Source organism: Rhinoderma darwinii, chromosome 3 (assembly GCF_050947455.1).
Source record: "Rhinoderma darwinii isolate aRhiDar2 chromosome 3, aRhiDar2.hap1, whole genome shotgun sequence".
Lineage (NCBI taxonomy): Eukaryota > Metazoa > Chordata > Amphibia > Anura > Rhinodermatidae > Rhinoderma > Rhinoderma darwinii.
The window spans coordinates 91121118-91141350 of NC_134689.1; the positions used below are offsets into that span (position 1 = coordinate 91121118).

The following is a 20233-nucleotide window of genomic DNA, read 5'->3' on the forward strand; positions in this document are numbered from 1 at the left end:
AATATAATATATATAAATGTGAATAACAAAGTGAAAGAATATATATTACATGATATAGAAATAATACATAATAAATAAACAATATACATTATATCATAAATGAATACATACAAATATATAAAGAGTGTATCTATATATTCAAAATATTGTATACCGTATAACAAACAAATATATATGAAACAAATATAATATTATATAATAAAGTTCATATAAGATTCAATAGGTGATCAAAAAAAATTTGATAAAAATATACTAAATAAATGTCAATTAAATGAAAAATATATATAAATATACCAAATATGTATAATAAGAGAGGTGCATACATCTAAACATTATGTTCGATAAACCCACAAAAATAAAAGGGGGAACATAGCTACAAATAGCATAATGTAACAAGGTATCCCCTAGAAGAGAAACAAGAAACTGCAACACTCGAAGTGATGAGCATTATCGGATCAAAGGATACAACAAGCAAAAATGACATATCACTGTTAAATAAAGTCTCACGTAGCGGGATAGTGGACCCACTAGGCCATACCGCCGTAGCGGGGAGGCAGCTGGTCAAAAACAGGAAACCCCAGCAATACAATGTCCCGCCCAAGGGTACCTGGATAGTCCAGACAGTGGCCGCAGCTCTGGCACTGATGGAGATGGGTGCAGCAGATAACGCCAAACGTGGCGGATGACACAGGTTCCGCAGGTGGCGCCAGACGTGGCGGATTCCTCCGGACGTGGCATATGACACAGGACATGTCACGACTCGATACTAAAGGCACAATACGGCAAACAGCAACAGGTAACAAGGCACGGGTAACAACTGGAATGGGAAAAACTAAGGGACCATTTGCAAGACAGACTGGGAAAACTAACAACGCTTAGGCAAGGATCAGAAGGTCTGGGGCCTTCTTATAGACCAGGAAATCGTGGCAGTTGATGATGATGACGATTTCCTTTGTGTGCGCGCTGGCCTATTAAGGACGGGCACTAGCGTGCGCGCGCACCCTACGGGACACAGCAGACCGGAACGGAAGTGAGCGCTGGCGTCTCCTAGGAAGGAGATGGGGACCAGTGCTCCCGGATCCATGGCTGCGGGCGTCGGGAGGTGAGTAAACCCAACGGCCCGCGGCCATGGACGCTACAGTATCTCACCTCTTACGCCCCCTCTTCTTGGGGCCAGAGCGAGAGAGGAATTTCTTAATAAGCGCAGGGGCACTGAGGTTCTCTTCTGGCTCCCAGGACCTCTCCTCAGGACCAAACCCTCTCCAGTCCACCAAATAGAAAGCCCTTCCTCCTACCCTCTTGCAGTCCAGAATCTCCCTCGCCTCGAATATATCAGAAGAACCGCTGGGAGCAACTGTGGAACTAGAAGTCTTGCTGTAGCGGTTCAGGACCACTGGCTTCAGGAGGGACACATGAAAGGAGTTGGGGATTCTGAGGGTAGGAGGCAGCCGCAGCTTATTGGAGACAGGGTTTATCTGTTGAAGAATCTCGAAAGGACCAAGGAACCTGGGAGCAAACTTGTATGAAGTTACCTTCAAGCGAATGTTCCGAGAGGACAGCCAGACTTCAGTCCCCGGAAGATACTGAGGCGGCTCTCTTCTCCTAGTATCTGCTTTTCGCTTCATGCGATCGACTGCCAGTAAAATAGAGGACCAGGTCTGTTGCCAGATTTTCAAAAAGTCCCCATAAGCAGAGTCAGCAGCGGGTACTTGAGATGTGGTCGACCCTGGAAAAGGGACTCTAGGATGTTGACTGTACACAATGTGAAATGGAGTGGATTCACTTGTGTGGTTGTTGTATGAGAACTCGGCCCATGGAAGAAGCTCTACCCAGTTATTGTGCTCTGAAGAAATGAAGTGGCGGAGATAATTCTCCATGATCTGCTTGATCCTCTCAACTTGCCCATTGGACTGGGGGTGATAAGCTGAGGAAAAGTCCAATCTCACATCCAGGAGAGTTTACAGAGGGCTCTCCAGAACTTTGAAGCAAACTGAACCCCCCGGTCTGACACAATGTGTAGAGGCAAGCCATGCAAGCGAAAGATGTGTAGAATGAAGAGACTCACCTGTCGAGGAGCAGAAGGTAGGCCGGTCAGCGGGATAAAATGTGCCATCTTAGAGAACCGGTCCACCACCACCCAGACAGTGTTGCATCCTGCTGGGGGGGAAGGTCTGTGACAAAGTCCATCGCAATGTGCTGCCAGGGGGCATTGGGTACAGGCAGAGGTTGAAGCAGGCTGGAAGGCTTGGAGTGAGTAACTTTGTTAGAGGCACACACCGTGCAAGAAGAGACAAAGTCCAGAACATCTTTAGGTAGCGTAGGCCACCAGAAGTGATGAGCAATCAGGTCTCGGGTTTTACGGACACCAGCGTGCCCAGCCAGTTTAGAACTGTGTCCCCAGTGGAGAATTCTTCTCCTGTCCGCCAACCGAACAAAAGTCCTCCCAGGAGGGATGTCTCTAACCTGCAGAGGATTAGCAGTGACAATGCAGGACGGGTCTATGATAGTCTGAAGGGACTCCACCGTGTCTTCCGTCTCAAACGATCTGGACAGGGCATCGGCCCTCACATTCTTGTCTGCAGGACGGTAGTGGAGCACAAACTGGAAACGGGTGAAGAACAGCCAACACCTGGCTTGTTGGGGATTCAGTCGTTGTGCAGACTGAAGGTAGGTAAGGTTTTTGTGGTCGGTGAAGATGAGGATGGGGTGAGCAGCGCCCTCTAGAAGATGTCTCCACTCCTCCAGGGCCAATTTGATGGCCAGCAGCTCCTGATCTCCAATAGAGTAATTGCGCTCAGCAGAAGAAAAAAGTCTTGAGTAGTAGCCACATACTATTGCCTTTCCTTTGGAGCTCCTCTGGAACAGAAGTGCACCTGCACCAAGAGAGGAAGCGTCCACTTCCAGTGAGAACTGCTGAGATACATCAGGATGATGGAGTATTGAAGCTGAAGTGAAGGCTTTCTTGAGGCTAATAAATGCGGACTCTGCCTCTTGAGTCCACTCCTTGGTGTTCACACCCTTCTTGGTAAGGGTAGAGATGGGAGCCGTCAGAGAAGAGAAGTTAGGAATAAACTGCTGGTAGAAATTGGCGAATCCCAGGAACCGCTGTATGGCCCTTAAGCCTTGAGGACGTGGCCACTGCAGGACAGCTTTCACTTTCTCAGGCTCTATCTTGAGGCCTTGATCTGAGATGATGTAGCCCAGGAAGGGCAGAGAACTCTTCTCAAAGACGTACTTCTCCAGCTTGGCGTATAAATGATTCTCCCTTAATCGTAGTAGAACCTGACGGACATGCCTCCGATGAGTCGTCGGATCTGGGGAGAAAATCAAAATATCATCGAGATAAACAACAACACAGACATAGAGGACATCTCGGAAGACTTTCGTATGAAACCCCTCTCCAGATTCCCCTTGATATAGGCCGACATGGATAGAGACTCAGGCAAGGAGAGATGATATACTCGACCACGGGGAGAGAGGCATTAGGGACCAGTTCAATGGGGCAGTCATAAGCCCGATGTGAAGGCAGCGTCTCAGCCCCCCTTTTGATGAAAACATCTGCATACTGAGCAAACTGGGGAGGCAGTCCCGCCAATGACTGAGGCAGAGGAGGCTTGACATGATGGATCTGCAACAGACAACGGCCATGGCACTTGGGGCCCCATTGGAGAACCTCTCCAGAAATCCAGTCCAGGACTGGGGCATGTAATCGAAGCAAAGGCAGGCCCAGTAGAACAGGATTGATGGCCTTGGGCAAAACAAGGAAAGAAATTAGTTCAAAATGAAGGACTCCATCCTGGAGCTTCAACGGCTTGGTTTTAGAAACGATGGGATCAGGCAAAGGCAGTCCGTTAACTGAGGCAACAGCCAAAGACGTCTCTAATGGGACTGTGGGCAACTGAAGATGATCCACAAGCTCGTTCGGGATGAAGTTTGCAGTAGAACCAGAGTCAAGATAGGCAGAAACTTGATGCGTCCTCTCACCGGAAACCAGGGTCACAGAAACGGTCAGCTTGGAACAGAATGCTTTATTAGGTACCGTTCCATCTAGGGTTGTCTCTCCAATCAGTCCTAGGCAATTGGGTCTCTCTGGCCTCTGGGGACACAGGCACACAATATGGCCTCCGAGGCCGCAATACAGACAAAGTCCAGAAGTGCGTCTGCATTGTCTCTCCTAGGTAGACAATTTAACATAGTTACTCTGCATAGGTTCCTCTGGTGGGACGACTGAGGAGGATTGCTGAAAAGTAGAATCCAGCCTAGGAAGTTCTCTCTCCCGGAGAACCTCTTGGGAACACTCCTGGATCCTCATGTCAACCCGGGAGGCGAGTAGGATAAGATCTTCTAGGGTAGATGGCAGATCGCGAGAAGCCAGCTCATCCTTGATCCCTGAAGACAGTCCCTGCCAGAATGTGGACACCAAAGCCTCGTTGTTCCAGGTCAATTCAGCAGCCAGGATACGGAACTGAATGGCATACTCGCCCACGGAGAGGTCTCCCTGATGTAGAGTCAGCAAGGGTTCAGCAGCTGATGGGCAATGGCGTTCAACGACAGGAGGAGGTGGTCTTGTCGTGACTGGAGATCCTCCATCTCGACCAGCATGGCTTGTGTTTTGAAAGTCTCAGGTTGACCAGCGGGGTCCATGACCTGAGCGTACCGTCACATAGCTGGTTAGTGGACCCACTAGGCCGTACCGCCGTAGCAGGGAGGCAGCTGGCCAAACAACAGGAAACCCCAGCAATACAATGTCCCGCACAGGGGTACCTGGATAGTCCAGGCAGTGGCCGCAGCTCTGGCACTGATGGAGATGTGTGCAGCAGACAACGCCAAATGTGGCGGATGGCACAGGTGCACAGGTTGCGCCAGACGTGGCGGATTCCTCCAGACGTGGCAGATGACACAGGACATGGCGGATTCCTCCGGACGTGGCAGATGACACAGGACGTGGCACGACTCAATACTAAAGGCACAGCACGGGAAACAGGAACAGGTAGCAAGGCACGGGTAACAACTGGAATGGGAAATACTAAGGGACCATTTGTAAGAGAGACTGGGAAAACTAACAACTCTCAGGCAAGGATCAGAAGGCCTGGGACCTTCTTATAGACCAGGAAATCGTAGCAGTTGATGATGATGACGATTTCCTTTGTGCGCGCTGGCCCTTTAAGGCTGGCCACGAGTGTGCGCGTGCACCCTACGGGACACAGCAGACCGGAGCGGAAGTGAGCGCTGGCGTCTCGTTGGAAGGAGATAGGGACCAGTGCTCACGGATCGATGGCTGCGGGCGTCTGGAGGTGAGTAAACCCGACGGCCCGCGGCCATGGACGCTACATAAAGGATCACACTAGGGCAATATGATATATAAGAAAATACATTATACACTGAATAAAGGTAATTAGGTCCAGTCCTAGGCTTCAATAATGAAACAGCTTGTTTGAAGCAGCTTCCTTCTCCAATAAGATCTAGATCTCATAAAGACAGTCCCACTAACTGGAATATATACTCTGTAAAATAAAAAATATTGAATAAAAAAGAAGGAAAAAACCATAGAGGATTAAAATTCACGCAGAGTAAATTACAAAAAGGGCTTGAAACTAGTGGCCTCATTCAAACCAAATAGTGTCACTGTATTAAGTAAAGTGATCCATTTCATTTCCTTCCTCAGCAATGCCAATCGTACATCATCACCTCCTCTCCATCCCAAGGAAATTCTATCTATTCCACGCATCTGAAAACCCCTAGGGTTACATGAATGATGATCACAAAAGTGTCGAGCAATGAGTTGAAGTTTTTGTATCTTCTGTACATTGGCAGCTGATTTTATTTTATTGATATGTTCTAACACACGTACCTTCAAAGATCTACTCGTCATTCCAACATAAATGAGATCATAAGAACCGGTGGCAAAATACACCACATCTTCTGTATTACAAGTGATATTATATACATAATATAGAAACAAGGAGAAACCTCCAGCTCACCGGTCTGCGTCTTCAAACCGCGTCGATCAGATCCCCGCGACGGGCCGCGGTGTGGAACAGCAAGGTAGAGGAGAGAAAAATGATCCAGCGCTGATGATTGTTAAAAGGGAATAGCAAGTCCCATGTTTATTTCAGAAAATTCTTAAAGTCAGAAGGGAGACGCAGTCCCAAGGCAGAAAGGTAGGAGTAGTTGGGGTGTATACCCAAGCCTACGCGTTTCGAACGCGGTCTGCGTTCTTAGTCATGGCAGGAAAGATAATGACCGTGTGTTTGAGGCTCCACTATATGCACAGGTTATTTGGGGTTATCAGCTGTTGAGGCCGATATGCAAATGTCGATAATTAGAAAGATTCAGCGAATAAGAAGTGGCTAGCTGACAGCGAATGGGTAAGTTGCAATTACGTAAATTCAACTAAATATCATTGTGTATTTATTTCACACGGGATGTTACTCAAAAATAAATAAAACCTTTAGTATATGAATATAAGTAAAAATGCAATATTGTTTTGGTAAAGCTGAACTTAATTACTGTTGTGAACATATAGTGGTGGAAGCTGAAACACACGGCCAAAAGGAAAAATTATTTTATTTACTCAAACATACGTAAAAAACAAATATAACATGGTATCATATCAGACAATTAAAAACATTATCATATCGAAGAATTAAATGTTGTTAAAAAAGATTGAAGAAAGTAAATATGTATCAATATACCATAATGTTGATAATTTGGGGAATATATTTGGCAGATTCACAAATTAATATATACCAATCAATTGGTCATGAATTGTACCCCAGGGGAATGTAATATATTTGAAAAGACTATTATCCATTATCTGGAACAAATTGATATATCATTATATTAATATTTGTTTGACTGCTGGTGCAGAACATTCTTATACGTAAATGTAAATTTCGTTGTTTAATACTTGTATTACTATACATATGGAATTTTAATTTTAATTTGCGTTCATGACAATGTGGTGCACCCTTGTTTCATAGATATAAAACTAAATCGTAGGTCTAAGCAAAGGGAGTATTTTATATAGTTCATTTGAGAACTGTTAGTTATATTGAAGCTTAGAGGGAATGTAAGTGAAACAATATTTTATTTTGCTTATACATTTGATAAATATAAATTTGATGTTAAATAATTTTAAATGTAGATGGTAGTTGTGATATCCTTGATAGCACCAAATGTCAGATTTGATATTTAGAAAACATTAAATCCATATGAAGCGTAAGTTTTAAGTAGAAAAGGATATTGCCGCAACCTAACAAGTGGTGTGAATAGGGTCATTGGGTCTCTGGGAATAAGGTGCGACTTTAGTGATCAAAAAGCTCGCATATTTATGCATGAGCAGATGGCAGTCTATTGTAATCATTAAGGGTTGTTTACCGCAAATGTATATAGAACAAATTACCCACCTGACAAAGAACAACAGGACCCAAGAATTTGAATTAAATAGTGCAATGATATATAGTATTAAAAGTATCTGGTTTATCACATAATCTGATTGGTATTATTAAAGAAAATAATAAGTTTTATTTTTAGACTAAAAATAGTATATGAACAAAAAGTTTTTTTTAAATATATATAGAACGGAAAAAGCCAAAAACAGAAAAATACGTCGGGCCAGGGAAAATCCGATGTCCCGAATGAGACCAACGAACATCAAGTCCGTGAGTAATTTATATATAATAAAATGAAGCATTAAGCCATGTAAGGTGTTTGTCAATCGGTTACATATTGTTGATAATATAACTACGATCATGATCATATTTATCTTGGGTTTGTAACACGTGTATTGAATTTTTGGGTACAAAGCTAGTTCTTTTATTGGTAAAAGTGTAATATCCAAGGTAGAAAAGAATAATATACTAGGTACAAAGTGTTTATTGTCATGGGATTATTAATACACTATATTAAATCTAATAGGCGATTGCTGTTTATAATTGGAATGCTCAATATATATGTATATGTTCTCCAGTCTATAGTGCAGAATATGATCAAATCGTGCAGCCTACATATTTGAGTTTACACGCTGTGCATTCAATAATGTATACTACGTAATCGCTATTGCAGTTAATGTAAGATTTAACTGCAAAGCTGGTGGTTTCTGTAGAGTTTGAATATAGTTTGCTTATCTTGGCAAATGTGCATACTTTGCAGGGACTGACACCGCATTTATAGAACCCCTTATGTGTCAACCATGTGGGTTTTGGATAATTTAATGTCAAGAGTGACGGAGACAGTATATTACCCAGGGTTTGCGCTCTTCTAGATACTACTCTGCAACCGTCTTTCAAAAGTGTATCTAGTTTGGGATCTTCGCAGAGCAGGGGAATGTACTTTAAAACCATATTTCTTATAGTATCAAACTGTTTGTTAAATTGTAATACAACAAATATGAGGGAATCTCTGTCTTTGGTTCCAACAATATTTCTGGCCCTTGTCAATGTCCGATCTCTATAACCTCTGGCACTTAGTCTCTGGCAGATGGCGGATTAATACATGTTGAATTGTGGTTGTTAGTAAATCTGAGATTAGACAATTCAACATGTATTAATTTTCTTGATCTCAAGTTGACTTGCAAAGTTGGAGATATTATCCAATCTGATATTTATTGTAAACCACTATCAGGCAATACTATATTGCATGCATCCAGCTGTCATCCTACCCACACTATTTCTGCAATTCCCATAGGCGAGTTGGCACGTGCCAAACGTAATTGCAGTTCACATATGGGATATGTTAAAGAGGAATCCGCCATCTGCCAGAGACTAAGTGCCAGAGGTTATAGAGATCGGACATTGACAAGGGCCAGAAATATTGTTGGAACCAAAGACAGAGATTCCCTCATATTTGTTGATAAAACTAAAATTGCTGCAATAAACTACACCACAAGTTACAACATTCCAACTCTTGTATTACAATTTAACAAACAGTTTGATACGATAAGAAATATGGTTTTAAAGTACATTCCCCTGCTCTGCGAAGATCCCAATCTAGATACACTTTTGAAAGACGGTTGCAGAGTAGTATCTAGAAGAGCGCAAACCCTGGGTAATATACTGTCTCCGTCACTCTTGACATTAAATTATCCCAAACCCACATGGTTGACACATAAGGGGTTCTATAAATGCGGTGTCAGTCCCTGCAAAGCATGCACATTTGCCAAGATAAGCAAACTATATTCAAACTCTACAGAAACCACCAGCTTTGCAGTTAAATCTTACATTAACTGCAATAGCGATTACGTAGTATACATTATTGAATGCACAGCGTGTAAACTCAAATATGTAGGCTGCACGACAAGAAAATTCAAAATTCGCATTTTAGAACATCTAAGCTATATTAGAAATCCATCTATTACTAATATCTCGAATGCAGCCAGACATTTTATTACATGTCACAATAGAAATGTCAGCACATTCAGTACTTATGCTATTGAAAAAGTGAGGGGGACAATGAGGGGAGGAGATCTCAAACATCGCTTACTTACAAGAGAGGCATTCTGGATCTACAACCTTGAAACCCGTTTCCCCCAAGGACTCAATCTCAAAAAAGAACTTATGTTCCACTACTAAATATTGAGATTTGATCATATTCTGCACTATAGACTGGAGAACATATACATATATATTGAGCATTCCAATTATAAACAGCAATCGCCTATTAGATTTAATATAGCGTATTAATAATCCCATGACAATAAACACTTTGTACCTAGTATATTATTCTTTTCTACCTTGGATATTACACTTTTACCAATAAAAGAACTAGCTTTGTACCCAAAAATTCAATACACGTGTTACAAACCCAAGATAAATATGATCATGATCGTAGTTATATTATCAACAATATGTAACCGATTGACAAACACCTTACATGGCTTAATGCTTCGTTTTATTATATATAAATTACTCACGGACTTGATGTTCGTTGGTCTCATTCGGGACATCGGATTTTCCCTGGCCCGACGTATTTTTCTGTTTTTGGCTTTTTCCGTTCTATATATATTTAAAAAAAAATTTTTGTTCATATACTATTTTTAGTCTAAAAATAAAACTTATTATTTTCTTTAATAATACCAATCAGATTATGTGATAAACCAGATACTTTTAATACTATATATCATTACACTATTTAATTCAAATTCTTGGGTCCTGTTGTTCTTTGTCAGGTGGGTAATTTGTTCTATATACATTTGCGGTAAACAACCCTTAATGATTACAATAGACTGCCATCTGCTCATGCATAAATATGCGAGCTTTTTGATCACTAAAGTCGCACCTTATTCCCAGAGACCCAATGACCCTATTCACACCACTTGTTAGGTTGCGGCAATATCCTTTTCTACTTAAAACTTACGCTTCATATGGATTTAATGTTTTCTAAATATCAAATCTGACATTTGGTGCTATCAAGGATATCACAACTACCATCTACATTTAAAATTATTTAACATCAAATTTATATTTATCAAATGTATAAGCAAAATAAAATATCGTTTCACTTACATTCCCTCTAAGCTTCAATATAACTAACAGTTCTCAAATGAACTATATAAAATACTCCCTTTGCTTAGACCTATGATTTAGTTTTATATCTATGAAACAAGGGTGCACCACATTGTCATGAACGCAAATTAAAATTAAAATTCCATATGTATAGTAATACAAGTATTAAACAACGAAATTTACATTTACGTATAAGAATGTTCTGTACCAGCAGTCAAACAAATATTAATATAATGATATATCAATTTGTTCCAGATAATGGATAATAGTCTTTTCAAATATATTACATTCCCCTGGGGTACAATTCATGACCAATTGATTGGTATATATTAATTTGTGAATCTGCCAAATATATTCCCCAAATTATCAACATTATGGTATATTGATACATATTTACTTTCTTCAATCTTTTTTAACAACATTTAATTCTTCGATATGATAATGTTTTAATTGTCTGATATGATACCATGTTATATTTGTTTTTTACGTATGTTTGAGTAAATAAAATAATTTTTCCTTTTGGCCGTGTGTTTCAGCTTCCACCACTATATGTTCACAACAGTAATTAAGTTCAGCTTTACCAAAACAATATTGCATTTTTACTTATATTCATATACTAAAGGTTTTATTTATTTTTGAGTAACATCCCGTGTAAAATAAATACACAATGATATTTAGTTGAATTTACGTAATTGCAACTTACCCATTCGCTGTCAGCTAGCCACTTCTTATTCGTGGAATCTTTCTAATTATCGACATTTGCATATCGGCCTCAACAGCTGATAACCCCAAATAACCTGTGCATATAGTGGAGCCTCAAACACACGGTCATTATCTTTCCTGCCATAACTAAGAACGCAGACCGCGTTCGAAACGCGTAGGCTTGGGTATACACCCCAACTACTCCTACCTTTCTCCCTTGGGACTGCGTCTCCCTTCTGATTTTAAGAATTTTCTGAAATAAACATGGGACTTGCTATTCCCTTTTAACAATCATCAGCGCTGGATCATTTTTCTCTCCTCTACCTTGCTGATATTATATACAATCTTGTAATCCTTACTTCTGTCTGAATTGTAGAAATTGAAGGCACGTGAAATGTATTTACAAGCAGAACAGTTTCCACAATTAACCCCTTAATGACCGGGCCTGTTTGTACCTTAATGACCAAGCCAGATTTGTCAAATCTGGTATGTCTGACTTTATCAGAGAATAACTCTGTGAAAGTTTTGAATATCCAAGTAATTCTGACATGGCCGGACCATTGTACAGAACAAACACTGTTACACTTTGTATCTCCCTTATGCCCTCATAGATTGTAAGCTCTTGCGAGCAGGGTCCTCACTCCTCAGGTTTGAATTGTAAATGAACTTTGTCACTATGTAATGTCTGATATTGTTTGTTTCATGTCCCCTCTAAATTGTAAAGTGCTACGTAATATGTTGCCGCTATATAAATAAAGATTATTATTATTATTATTATGGGGGCACTATCTACAGGGGGTATGGTGTGTCTGTGGGACAGGGTGTATGGTACTGTTATATTACTATTATAATCAGGGACACAGTGTATGGTGCTATTATAATTAGAGGTGCAGTGTATGGTGCTTTATTATATTTAGAGATGTTGAGAATTTTAACCTTGTTTATAGGTGCAGAAATGTTTTAAATGTGAGAAGCTGAAGACATCTGAGCGGAAAACTGCAAAAATGGGTTGTGGCTGGAAGAAATCCATCATAAAGGTCTGGACCGGAGGGAGAAGAAAAGAACTAGAATCTGAGACGTCACCGGTGATTCACTTAATGTAAATGTTTATTCTGCCTCTGATCAGAACTGTAGTCGCTGTATGATCTGCAGCGAGATGATGGGTGGTATGATTTTTTTTGTGAAACAGCATCACCCAGCTTATCCTTACTGTTGTCCGGGCCATGCTGGGGCCTGTAGTATTACGCCGTACAAACATATACGGCAGGGGTTGCACTAAATTGAGCTGTATTTTCTGGTGTTGTATATATGTACTGATCTTGGTTTTGATGCTGTATTTAACCCCTTAATGACCGGGCCTGTTTGTATCTTAATGATCAAGCCAGATTTGTCAAATCTGGTATGTCTGACTTTATCAGAGAATAACTCTGTGAAAGTTTTGAATATCCAAGTAATTCTGACATTGTTTTTTCATCACATGTTGTACTTTATTTTAGTGGTAAAAGTAGACTGATACAATTTGCGGAAATTAATAAAAAAATAGAAAAATGGAAGAAATTTTGTAAAAATTACAATTTTCCCTATTTTTAACTGCAATATGTCACATATGTACACACATACTGTACAATTTTTTTTTTATTAAATATATATTTCCATCTCTTTACTCTATTTTGGCAGCACTTTTGAAAAAATAAAATAAATTTTCAGCAATTTAGAGGACTTACAAATGGAATAATAATTTTATAAATTTTGAAGTACATTTTGTTTTCCTGCACCAAGCCAGGTTTTCAGAGGCTCATAGGTCTCAGAGTGATGGAAACCCCCACAAATGACCCCATTTAGAAAACTAGACCCCTTAAGGTATTTATATAGGGGTATAGTAAGTATTTTGACCCCACAGTTTTTTGCTAAATTTAATACATAGAAGGTGAAAAAAAAAAGAATTTCACTTTTTTTCATAAAAGTGTCAGTTTGAAGACCGATTTCTTTGTAAAGCGACCATGAGAATGAAGAAACACACCAGAAAATCTATCACCCTGTTTCTCCTGTTTTCAAAAATACCCACATTGTGGCCCTAATGCGCTGCCTGGACACACGGCCGGGCCCAAAAGGAAGGGAGCAACCGGAGGCTTTCAGGACTCATACTTTGCTTGAAAATGTTTTAGGCCCCACTGTACATTTGGAGAGGCTTTGAGCTGCCAGAACGGTAGAAACTCCCTGTAAACGACCCCATTTAGAAAACTAGACCCCATAAGGTATTTATTTAGCAGTATAGTAAGTATTTTGACCCCACAGTTATTTGCTAAATTTAATGCATAACAGGTGAAAAAAAAAATTATTTCACTTTTTTCATAAAAGTATCAGTTTGAAGACCGATTTCTTTGTAAAGCGAACATGAAAATGAAGAAACACACCCCAAAATCTATCACCCTCTTTCTCCTGTTTTCCAAAATACCCACATTGTGGCCCTAATGCGTTGTTTGGACACACGGCAGGGCCCCAAAGGAAGGGAGCACCCGGAGGCTTTCAGGACTCATATTTTGCTTGAAAATGTTTTAGGCCCCACTGTACATTTGGAGAAGCTTTGAGCTGACAGAACGATAGAAACTCCCCATAAACGACCCCATTTCGAAAACTACACCCCTTAAAGTATTTATCTAGGTAGGGGTATAGTTAGCATTTTGACCACACAGGTTTTTCGCTAAATATATTGGAATTAGTCTGTAAAAATTAAAATGTACTTTTTTTCTGAAACAACATAGAAATTTGTCATATTTACAAGGAATAACGAAGAAAATGCACCCCAACATTTGTAAAGCAATGTCTCCCGATTATGACAATATCCCATATGTGGTAATAAACTGCTGTGTGGACCCACAGCAGGGCTCAGAAGGGAAGGAGCGCCATTTGGATTTCTGATTTTGCTGGAATGGTTTTCGGAGCCATGTTGCATTTGCAATTCACTGGAGGGACCAAAACAGTGGAAACCCACCAAAAGTGACCCCATTTTGGAAAAACCTTCAAGGAATTTTTCTAGGGGTATAGTGAGCATTTAGATCCTACGGGTCTTTTGCAGAGTTTATTAGAATTAGGGCGCGAAAATTAATATCAAAGTTTTTTCCACTAAAATGTTGCATTTTCTCATTTTCACAAGGGATAATGGCGGAAAAAAAACCAACCATTTTTTTATAAAGCAATTTCTCCCGAGTACAGAAATACCCCACATGTGGTCATACGTTTTTTCTTTTTGCTTTCTTATTTTAGATTTTCACTCCCCGCTTTCCAAGAGCCATAACTTTTTTATTTTTCCATCAATAGAGCGGTATGAGGGCTTATTTCTTGCGGGAGGAGATTTTTTTTTTTAGCGCTAAGGTGACAAAAAAAAAACTGCGTTTCAATTATTACATTTTTTTAAGGTGTTCACTGTGCAAATTAAATAATGGTATATTGTAATAGTTCGGACTTTTACGGAGGTAGCGATACCAATTTTGATCATTTTTTTACATTACTTTAGAAGAGAAATGGGAAAAGGTGTTTTTTTTTTTACTTTAAAAAAAAAAAATTCTCACTACTAGTAACTATAATTCTTCTACACATTTTATTAATCCCCTTAGGGGACTTGATCCAGCGATCATTGGATCACTGGTACAATACATTGCAATACTAATGTATTGCAGTATATTGTTATTCTTACAGGCTTCTGTAACAGCGCGATCGCTGTACCTGTCCGTTAGTCCCGGGTGTCAGCTGTAATACACAGCTGACACCCGCAGCGTATGGAGCGGGCACTGCACGTGAGCCGGCTCCATACATCAACCGCCGCACTATGACGGGCAACTAAGTCATAGTGCGCAAAGGGGTTAGTGCACAGTGAATTGTTCAAAGTGAAAATTGCAATTTTCCACTGATATGCCATTTTAGTGCATAATATGTTGTGCCCAGTTTGTGCCACAGAAGACAAATACCACATAAAACGTTAAGCGGGTTCTCTCGGGTATGGCGATGCCATATGTGTGGGCGCAAACTGCTGCTTGGGCACGCTGCAGGGCTCAGAAGGGAGGGACGCCATTTTGCTTTTGGTGCGCAGATTTTGCTTGGTAGTGGTTTTGTTTGGGGTTTCGCTGGTATTTCAGTTTATAATGTGGGGGGCATGTGTAAGCTGGGCGGAGTACATCAGGGCATAATAAGAGGGTATAATAATGGGGTAAATAAATAATAATTCATAGATGTGTGGCCGGTGTCGCACTGATAAATGGTGCCCGATCTTAACCGATTTTGGAACACTCTGCACATTTTGCATCGCCAGATGCAAAGCCAGAACTTTTTTATTTTTTCACCACCGGAGCTGCGTGAGGGCTTATTTGTTGCGGGACAATCTGTACTTCTCATTGGTACCATTTTGGGGTACATGCGATTTTTTTTTTTATCCTGACCAAAAAACAGGAATTCTGACACAGTTTTTTAGGTTTTCTTTTTGCGGCGTTCACCGTACGCTATAAATGACATTTTTACTTTATTATGCGAGTTAGTACGATTACGGCGATACCATATGTATATAGGTTTGGTCCTTTTTTTTTGCGTTTGCACAATAAAATCACTTATTTATAAAAAAAAATATTTTCTGTGTCACCATATTCTGAGAGCCATAATGTTTTAATTTTTTAGTCAAAAAAGCTGTGAAAGGGCTTGTTTTTTGCGGGACGGATAGAAGTTCTTATTGGTACTATTTTTGGGTACATGCAACTTTTTGATCACTTTTTATTCTTTATTTAGGCAGCGGTGGTGACCAAAAAAATTGCGATTCTGTCGTAGTTTTTTATTGATTTTTTTTGGGGTGTTCATCGTGCGGGAAAAATAACATTACAGTTTTATAGTTGGGGTCGTTACGATCGCGGTGATATCAAATATGTGTACTTTTTTAACGTGTTCATTTTTTTCTATAATAAAAGTCTTATTATAGGGAAAAAAAGCATTTTGTGTTTATAGAACTTAAAAACTAATTTTAACACTTTTTTTTTGAAAACATTTATTACTTATTTTTACTTTTTTTAAAATGATTTCAAATGTGTGCATAACCTTTAAAGAAATTCGCCTATCAAAGCAGGAGCACAGTAATATAGTGTAGCCTCAGCTGAATCTAGTGCTGTTTACATTTTTCAGCTGAGTGGCTCCGTTGAAGTGATAATCACTTTATTTATTTTATGCAAATCAGCTTTTTGGAACAACAAGGGCGTCATCGTTGCTCCAAACTGCTCTACCTTCAATCACTAGTTCGACCCTCCCATCTTCCTTGATTGATAGAAGACATGATCCTGCCTCGCCCCGTATTCTCCATGAGAAAGCCGGTGCCTTTGCTTCCGAATCGGCGCATGCGTAGTACATCACTGAAGTTTCACAGATCAAATAGGCTGTACTGTGCATGCGGCAATTACGTCACACTTTAACCGTCACACTTTAACAGAGGCGCGGGCACGCTCAGAAGTGGGGCCAAGCGTGATCATGTCTTCTACACTGCCTGGCTCTGTCAATCAAAGAAGGAAGGGAGGGTCGGACTGGGGATAGAAGGTAGAGCAGTTTGGTGCAACAGTGACACCCTCATTGCTCTAAAAAGCTCAACTGCATATAAGGAATAAAGTTATTATCGCTGCAACAGAGTTAGATTCAGGTGATGTTACACTATATTATTGTGCTGCTGCTTTGATAGGCAAATTTCTGGTGACAGATTCCCTTTAAATACATGGCCCTAGCAGACAGTATTACACATGACCGGCTTAGGTACAGAGCCCCATCTATAAGCCCCAGCTGTGGCATCACCAGAAGAACACACTGGGCTATGGCCTCACTATCCATCACTCTCAGGGTATGTTCACACGGCAGCGTCCGTAACGGCTGAAATTACGGGGATGTTTTCAGGAGGAAACATCCCCGTAATTTCAGCCGTAACGGCATGTACAGGCGCTTGAACGCCGCGTCCATTATGGACATAATTGGCGCTGCTTTTCATTGGAGTCAATGAATAACGGCTCCAATTACGCTCCAAGAAGTGACAGGTCACTTCTTTGACGCGGGCGTCCATTTACGCGCCGTCATTTGACAGCGGCGCGAAAAATATACGCCTCGTGTGAACAGACAAACGTCAGCCCATTGCTTTCAATGGGCAGATGTTTGTCAACGCTATCGAGGCGCATTTTTCGGACGTAATTCGGGGCAAAAACCCCCGAATTACGTCCGTAATTAGTGTGTGTGAACATACCCTCATGCTGCGTGTGCGCCTGCTGTTCCTGCCGCCCCCACCTTCTATGTTTGCTGTGGCGGCGCTGATGTCACGCACACACTCAGCATGTCCTGTTCCCTGTGATTGGCTGTGCGGCTCTGTCTCTATGCACATGTCCATTGTTCCTGACTTGATTACTATTTCGGCCAATGGTGCTTGTGTACTAATTTGTGTGAAAGGCATGAGCCATGTGCATGGACGCTATAGATTAATAACATAAGGGTCTCATTGTATTACTTTACACAGCTGTGTGCTGCTATTTTTATTGGATCTTAGGGATTTAAATATTTGTGTATGTGTGTATGTCAAACCACCCCTAGATGAAGCATTCATTGCGAAATGCACATCGGACTACCTGACAAATACTATCTCTTTGGGCTTTGTTTCCAGCTTGGCCTTCATTCATTGGTATTATGTACTTTATACATTTGTGCTTTTTGGCTCTCTGTTTGTTCATGCCATCATTCCCATTATGGGTGCTATTGTGTTACATCAGCTGAACAAGAATGTATTCTTCAACTCTCATTTGTACCCAAACCCTATATTTATCATCTATTCATCTACTTATATATAACTTTTTTTTATACTTGTGGTCATTTCAGTGTGAGGGGAGTCTGCCTTTTGTTTTTTGCATTTATTCTCTTGTCTGTGTCTCTCATAAAAAAAAATTATACTTTGTTTTGTATATCAAAATATTTTTTTTAAAGGTAATCAATAAATATTGGATTTTATTGTTCAAGTTATTCTATATCCTGCACGATTCCTTCGAATTAGTGTTGTATTACATAAATTGGACACATTTGTATCCATTGGAAGTAAACATTGAAGGTCCCTATTGACAAAAAGCAAGTGGAGATCTTAAAAACAGTGAGAAATTGATATATAAAGTATAACTTTTGTATAACTTTTTATTATTCAAAGAATCAAATGTATTTACTGAAACTGGAGAACTGCTTTAAAAGAGTATTCCCAACTTAGAATTTTTTATGGCTTATCCACAGCTCTGGGACACACACCTATATCAGTCGACCCACGCTTTGACTGGTATAGGAGGAACCTAGTGAAGAGAGGGTCGTGCATGTGCATAGCTCTCTCGATTTAACTTTATGGGAGTTACGGAAACAGCCGAGCAGCCCCCGTAAAGTGACCGCAACTTTCTATTTGTTTACTATAAATCAAAAGTACATGAATACTAATTTTCTTGAATCTACTCTATGGGAGTTACGGAAACAGCCAAGCAGCACTTACTCGGTTGTTTCCATAACTCCCATCGAACAGAATGTAGAGAGCCATAAACATGTGCTGCCCTCTCTCTACTAGTTCCTGCCTAGAAACATCGGCCACCACACCAGGCAAAGGTCGGGTGACCCCTGTTTTCAAAATAATTGCTGGGTTGGAGCTGGGACCCGCATCTATCGTTTATCATTTATGGCATATAATACAAAAGTTTGAAGTACCCCTTTAATGAGTGCAGTACATTTTGTAGGTCTACTGTAGGCCCAAGAGGGATGTGAGTCTCCTGTTGTTCAGGTATAATGTTTGCGTAGGGACCCACCTATATGAAGTCACCTTGTTGTGGCAGGTGGGTTTTACACAATTTGACAAAATTGTTACCTTAGAACCTCACATTTTAAATATAGTAAATATAGCAGTAATGCAATTTCTCCTAAATACATTGTTATCTATTTAAAGATAAAGGTCTATCCTGATCAAATAACCAATGATTAAATTGAGGAAATATTAAATCTATATTTTTAATGTAAAGAAAAAAGGACAAGTAAAACTTTTGTTCTGCTGAATTTTTATTAGTCTATACAAAGCAAAGAAATTCATGAAAATGTTGACAGGTGTTGTTTCTACTGATACACACAATACATTATTCTAGATTAACGGCGTAGTCACATAATCAGTGGTGATTCTTGTAGATCTCATAACAGCGTGTCATACGTCAAGCATGATGTGCTCCTCAGGAGTTAGAATGACATTTTCAGGCAAGCTCGTACCCATGAAGAAGAGAAGATATTGTGGCTACTAGCCAATGTAACTGAAGAAGACATTTGTGGGCATAGCAGTTTTGTAACCCATGAGACAACCTTCATTTTGTGAATAAGTTTAGGCTACTGTAACAGAAAATGTGACATAAAGATGCTGTTATTATATACACTGCTAGATGACTGTTCAACGGCTCGTACCTGACAAATATTTATCTTCACTGATGATCTCTGAGAGAGATCAGTAATGAACAGGAAGGGACTTGTGAGTGGCTATCCACTCACATGTCAGTTCCTGCAAGAAAGGAGCAAACATGGATTCAATTATTTGTCATGGTGGGGTGGCTTTTGTCTATCACTTTAATGTCACTAATGGGAAACTGTAGCTTTCATTTTAGGGGGACTGAGGCTTTCACACATGGGGGGCTATGGATACCAATGATATATCACTCGTGAGGGACTGTGACTGTAACTTTGAGAAATCTGTTGCATATCAGCTTAATAACTACCCCCGCTCAGGGAGAGTCTGCTCTTGCACAGTCTTCTTGAGCTCTCCCGTTAGGGATCAGACAGATTGATTGGACAGAGTGCCCAATAAGCAAATCTCTGTGGCTGTTCAATCACAGACAGATAGTCGTTCATATCCCTTTCCTTGCATTTTTCAATACAGGTAAGGTACTGTACTATCAGTGAACTTTCACTTATGGGAGATTGTGGCTGTTATTTATGGGGGGCTGTGGTTGATACTATTATAAAGATCT

At 40.3% G+C, this 20233-nt stretch overlaps 1 protein-coding gene across 1 annotated transcript in view; it reads right to left on the minus strand.

The window, feature by feature from the left end:
* Positions 1-19295: 19295 nt before the first annotated feature.
* The window catches only part of LOC142751030 (ranaspumin-like), a 31216-nt gene continuing 30278 nt past the window's right edge, over positions 19296-20233 (minus strand). The window contains exon 7 of the mRNA XM_075860004.1: positions 19296-19601. Coding sequence (XP_075716119.1) covers positions 19594-19601 — 8 coding nt within the window. The 3' untranslated portion in view covers positions 19296-19593. The remainder of the gene's footprint in view (positions 19602-20233) is intronic.